This window comes from Halyomorpha halys, unplaced genomic scaffold (genome assembly GCF_000696795.3).
Source record: "Halyomorpha halys isolate HHAL.00 unplaced genomic scaffold, Hhal_1.1 Scaffold662.1, whole genome shotgun sequence".
NCBI classification, from domain to species: Eukaryota; Metazoa; Arthropoda; class Insecta; order Hemiptera; family Pentatomidae; genus Halyomorpha; species Halyomorpha halys.
The window spans coordinates 135286-140823 of NW_027111704.1; the positions used below are offsets into that span (position 1 = coordinate 135286).

A 5538-nucleotide genomic window follows, 5' to 3' on the forward strand; every position below is an offset into this window, starting at 1 on the left:
AAGAGTCTACCAAAAATATAAAAAATATACTTTTTTTTAAACCTCAGAAAAATATATGTTCATCCAAGAATCTAAAAACCAGTCTGTTTTCAAATTAATTATTCTTATAACCTGTAATTCGGTGGTAGGCTGTTGTTCCTTTCATCCACAAATGTTGGTGGTTTACTGATCATTGTTTTTATTTTTAAATAATACTTTTTATTTATTGATAGATATTACAATCTGCCACACAGTTGTGGGCAATAGGTAATAGTGATGAATCTCATACATACTAAAATAAAATAAATAAATAAAAAAAACTCTCTTAAAATATATACCAACAAAAGAATAAACAAAATGAACATAATCAAACTATCTGTATGAAAAATAAATAAATAAAATAACATAATGATAAAATAATATAGTCTCTAGTCACAAATAGTTTTTATTAGTCGATAATTTTAATTTTTTTTTTTAATTTAGTGTTTCTTTTGTTTATTCTTTTGTTTGTATATATTTTAAGAGAGTTTTTTTAAAAATTTATTTTATTTTTTTATTTTAATATGTATGAGATCATTGATTACTATTACCTATTGCCCATAACTGTGTGGCTAATATCTATCAGAATAAAAAAAAAATTTAGTGTTTCGATACGTTTCTAGGTGAGCTGACATCACTGGTTATACTCCACCTGGACCGATCCGGAGCTAACCTCAAGATCAGAGAGCTGAAGTTGGACACGATGCCTTCCACTATCGATATCCAGACTGGGACACAGCTTGATGGCAACAATGCCTTAGGTAATTTTGATTCCTTCAGTAAATGTAGATAGAGATTGCAAAGATCAGCCCAAACCTTTCTAAACTTAGGTTTAAGTCGTTTATTCTTGTGTCAGCGTTGTGTACGGAACTCAATGCCTAAATTATAGGGTAAGCAAATGCGTCCTTTCGGTTTTTTCGAGTGAAAGAAAACTAAGTATATTTTGTACATATTTATTTTAATTTATAATGTTATGTCCATTATTTTCGATTACCTTAGCCCATCTCTCCAACAGCTGAATGATCCCATGTTCATAGAATGTCGGTGGTTTATTAGCGAAAAGTGATCAAGGTGTTCCCTCACACTCTGTTTGTTTTCAAACCGTTTTCATCTTTAGGAATTTTGTAAAGACTGGAATAAGTGGTAGTCACTAGGAGCAAAGTCCGGTGAATAGGGAGGGTGGGGCAAAAGATCCCATTCAAGGGCTAACAATTGTAGGGCATAGCGTTGTCATGATGGAAGACTACACCCTTTCGATTTGCCAGTCCTGGGCATTTTCTTCGAATCTATTCTTCCAAGTTTGTTAATTGTGAGCAATATAGAGTAGAATCAATCGATACATCTTGTGGAAACAGCTCGTAAAAAAAATCACACACTTGAAATCCCACCAAACAGAAAGCATTATCATCTTTGGGTGCAATCCCGCTTTAGATGTGGTTTCAGAGAGTTCGTTCCTAGGTCTTCAAGATGTTTTTCGTACCACATTATCGTAGAAAATCCACTTTTCATCCCCTGTCACAAGTATTTTAAGAAATGGATCGTTTTCTTAACGTTTCCGCAGTGAATCGCAAATGCATGTTGCCAAGTTGGCTTCAGAGAGTAGGGGACCCAAACATAAGCCTAGAAATTTCCGCAAATGATTTTCTACGCTTGTATGAGATTCGTCTAGACCTCTGCAATGTCTCGCACTGATTGGGATGAGTTTTGATCGACTATCGCCTTAATATTATCAAAGGTTTCAATTTCTTGTGGGCGACACTGCTCGAAACTTAGCAAAACCAATTTTGGCACGTGCGTTCTGTTAGGGCATTATCCCCATAGACTTTTTTTACGTGTCTCTGCAGCTCGTTTTCCTTTTTTGAAGTAACAAAGCAAAATATGGTTATAATGCACGATATTTCCATCCATCTTCTCAGCTGGATCTTAAACACAATACTGACCTAATCTTAACAAGTATCAACAGACATCACTGTTTCCATATTACAAATAAGATAAACAATCATCTGTTGTGATTAATTGCATCAGATAAATATGACAAATTATAAACAGAACATGAATACAAAAACCGAAAGGACTTATTTGCCTATAATTTCCTAGTGCTGCAAACACTGTAAAGTGTGTGTTCTTGATTTGGTGTTCGTTAAATGAATGATTAAAAGAAATGAAAGGAAAGGAAATCTTGTACATGTATCAAACTGTTGCACAAAGAAAAAAATAATTATAAGATCATCAATATCATAGATAAAATGTATATATAGGGTTAGTAAAATAAAATGAAACAAAAAAAAAATTTATTACAACAGAAACAATAAAGAAAATATAAGGAACTAATTATTATCAACTAAACGAATCAAATGAGAGGTCTTCTTTAACTAACTTTTTTTTTCTTCAAATTTTGATGACGGGTAGTAAATGAATGACGTCAGCTGGATGAAGTAATAAAGGTCATGTGTGTATATGATAGCCATCGATTGTAAGAAACGTATCACCGTTGTAAATCGCAGTTTTTTTTTGTTTTTTTTAATAAAACCGCTTTATTTTTTTAAAGATATTACAATCTGCCACAACTTTGAGGGAAATATGTAGTAGTGATGAATGATCACATTCTTACTAAGATAAAATGTAAAATTAATGAAAAAAAGTACATAAAAATAAATAAAATCTCTCTTAAAATATATACAAACAGAACGATAAAGAAAATGAACATAATGAAACTATGTGCATGAAAAAATAAATAAATAAAATAAAATAATAATATATGTATATATAGTTGACCGTAAAAATTGATATATAGGAAGATGGTCAGGGTTTCGGTCAAAGGAGAAATAAAAATAGTTTACAACTATTTATTTTCCGACGTTTCGCCCCACTTTGTAGGGCTTCATCAGGGATGAAAATATACAAAATGATACAATGATAAGAATAAAATACAAAGATAAGATACAATGATAAGAATAAAAATAAGTAACAATGGCAAGAGTAAACATTTTTTATAAAAATACGTAAAATATACAGTTAAAAAAGTACAAACAAAAACAATAAGGGGAAGGAAAAAAATAGAGATTAAATAAACGTCATGAAAAAATAATAATTATAAATAAATAAGTAATAATAAAGATATAAAATGATAATAAATGACCAAAGAACAAGTCAAGACAACCTACCTGTTCAAAGCAAACGGGTGAACAGGAAGCAACAATGAAGCGGAAGCGTGGAGGAGTGGGGAGCTGGCTCCTCCCACCAGAACGATAAAGAAAATGAACATAATGAAACTATGTGCATGAAAAAATAAATAAATAAAATGAAATAATAATATATGTATGTATATATAGTTGACCGTAAAAATTGATATATAGGAAGATGGTCAAGGTTGCGGTCAAAGGAAAAACAAAAATAGTTTACAACTATTTATTTTCCCACGTTTCGCCCCACTTTGTAGGGCTTCATCAGGGCTAAAAAATATACAAAATGATACAATGATAAGAATAAAAATACAAAGATAAGATACAATGATAAGATTAAAAATAAGTAACAATGGCAAGAGTAAACATTTTTTATAAAAATACGTAAAATATACAGTTAAAAAAGTACAAACAAAAACAATAAGGGGAAGGGAAAAAAATAGAGATTAAATAAACGTCATGAAAAAATAATAATTATAAGTAATAATAAAGATATAAAATGATAATAAATGAGCAAAGAACAAGTCAAGACAACCTACCTGTTCAAAGCAAACGGGTGGACAGGAAGCAACAATGAAGCGGAAGCGTGGAGGAGTGTGGAGCTGTCTCCCCCCACCAGCCATCTAACGGTTATATTTCAATTTTAAATACATCGCGTATACAAGAAGTAGAGATAAAGATATGACGAAAAATGAAAAATGATAAGAGAAAGATACAGAAATATGATAATAATAATTTTTAATTGACCGCAACCCTGACCATCTTCCTATATATAAAATAATAATAAAAATAAAATACTCTCTAATCACACTTACGTTCTTATATACAATATTTACACAATCGACCTGAGGATCCCTGAGCCCACTCTATCCCCCTCGTGTGAGAGGTAGAGCAAAGCTCATAAGATCCCAGCGCATCCCTCTCGCCGCATCACTGGTAGTGAGCAAATGGAGGCTGAGCAAGTGCGCTAAAGCCGCAAACACTCAACTTGAGTGGAGAATCTGACTTGTTGTGAATGTCCTTAGTAACAATATATTATCTTACATTATATTACCAAAATACAATTAAATAATAGATTCCTTATATAACATTGCTAAATGTATTTACACAATACAATAAATAAAAATGTTCAATCTTTCAAAATAAATAAAATAAAAGAAAACGTTTACATGCTACAATCAGGATTACGTTTTTATTGCTGTGAGTATGTGGTCAGCACTTATACTTTTTATTTAAACATGGATATTTATAAAAACAAAAGTTACTAGATATTAATTACTGATTACCTTTCTATCCCGACTCGGAAGAGTCGATCGGCATAACCTTTACGATTACACCCCCTATGCTGTTGTTTCTGTTTATAAAACCATACCCTACTCTCCTTCAAAGGAAAAATAAAGCCAGAAGAGGAAAGTTGATCACGTCCTCGGAGATCAGGTTTATATTGAGGTTAATATGTCCGCCATTTTAATCTAAACTGAATTCAGTAATGAAAGCCAGTGACTGGCTAATCCTCCCATGTCACGCCTCCGGTGTTCATAAGGCCCTCCTGTGTTTGCTTCATTTTTCTGGCAGCTTACCTTCTTCCAAGCATAATGCGTAAAAAAAAAAATTTTTTCTAATGTTAACATAAATCTCTGCTGGATTCAATCGATACAATTAGTCTTGAGTTTAGAAACATGCCCACAGTCTTATCCCACGGCTACTCAATTATATTATTGTTTCAGGAGAGACGCTCAACATGTTCCTGAACGAGAACTCTTACGAACTGTTCGAGCTAGTGAAGCCGAGGCTCCTGCCATATTTCTCAACCAAGATAAAGGAATTGTGCAACTCGATACTCATCGAAACTCCTGTAAAATCGATACTTCCCATCCTCAGCATTTGATTAACTACACAATATATTTGTTATTCTAGTCATGCTTCTGTACCATTTTCTTTCAGTGTTATATTGTATATAAAACAAATTAATCTTATGAAATACACCTAAGTTACCTCAACAGCAACATCTTTCATTTCATAATGAATTCTAAATTCCGTATTTTTCAATAATATTATAATCTAATAATATTTATAATGATGAGCTAACAATAGTTTATTATAAATAAAAGGTTACAGAGTTATGACAGAAGTACTAAATAAAATACATCAAAGTAGAAACACTATTCTACTTACCAAAAACAATAGGTAAGTAGAATAAAATACCCTTTCCACAGTTTTTAGTTAATTAAATAATGAATTATTACATTTAATTAAAACAATCTTAACAAAGTTACAAACATAAACCAAAACTCATCATTTGAAAACAAAAAATTATGTAACCTCCTCCTATTAGTTC

At 31.6% G+C, this 5538-nt stretch overlaps 1 protein-coding gene across 1 annotated transcript in view; it reads left to right on the plus strand.

The window, feature by feature from the left end:
* The window catches only part of LOC106685137 (protein takeout), a 42145-nt gene extending 36943 nt beyond the window's left edge, over nt 1-5202 (plus strand). The window contains exon 6 of the mRNA XM_067049729.1: nt 4928-5202. Within this exon, the coding sequence (XP_066905830.1) occupies nt 4928-5088 (161 nt within the window). The 3' untranslated portion in view covers nt 5089-5202. The remainder of the gene's footprint in view (nt 1-4927) is intronic.
* Nucleotides 5203-5538: the final 336 nt, after the last annotated feature.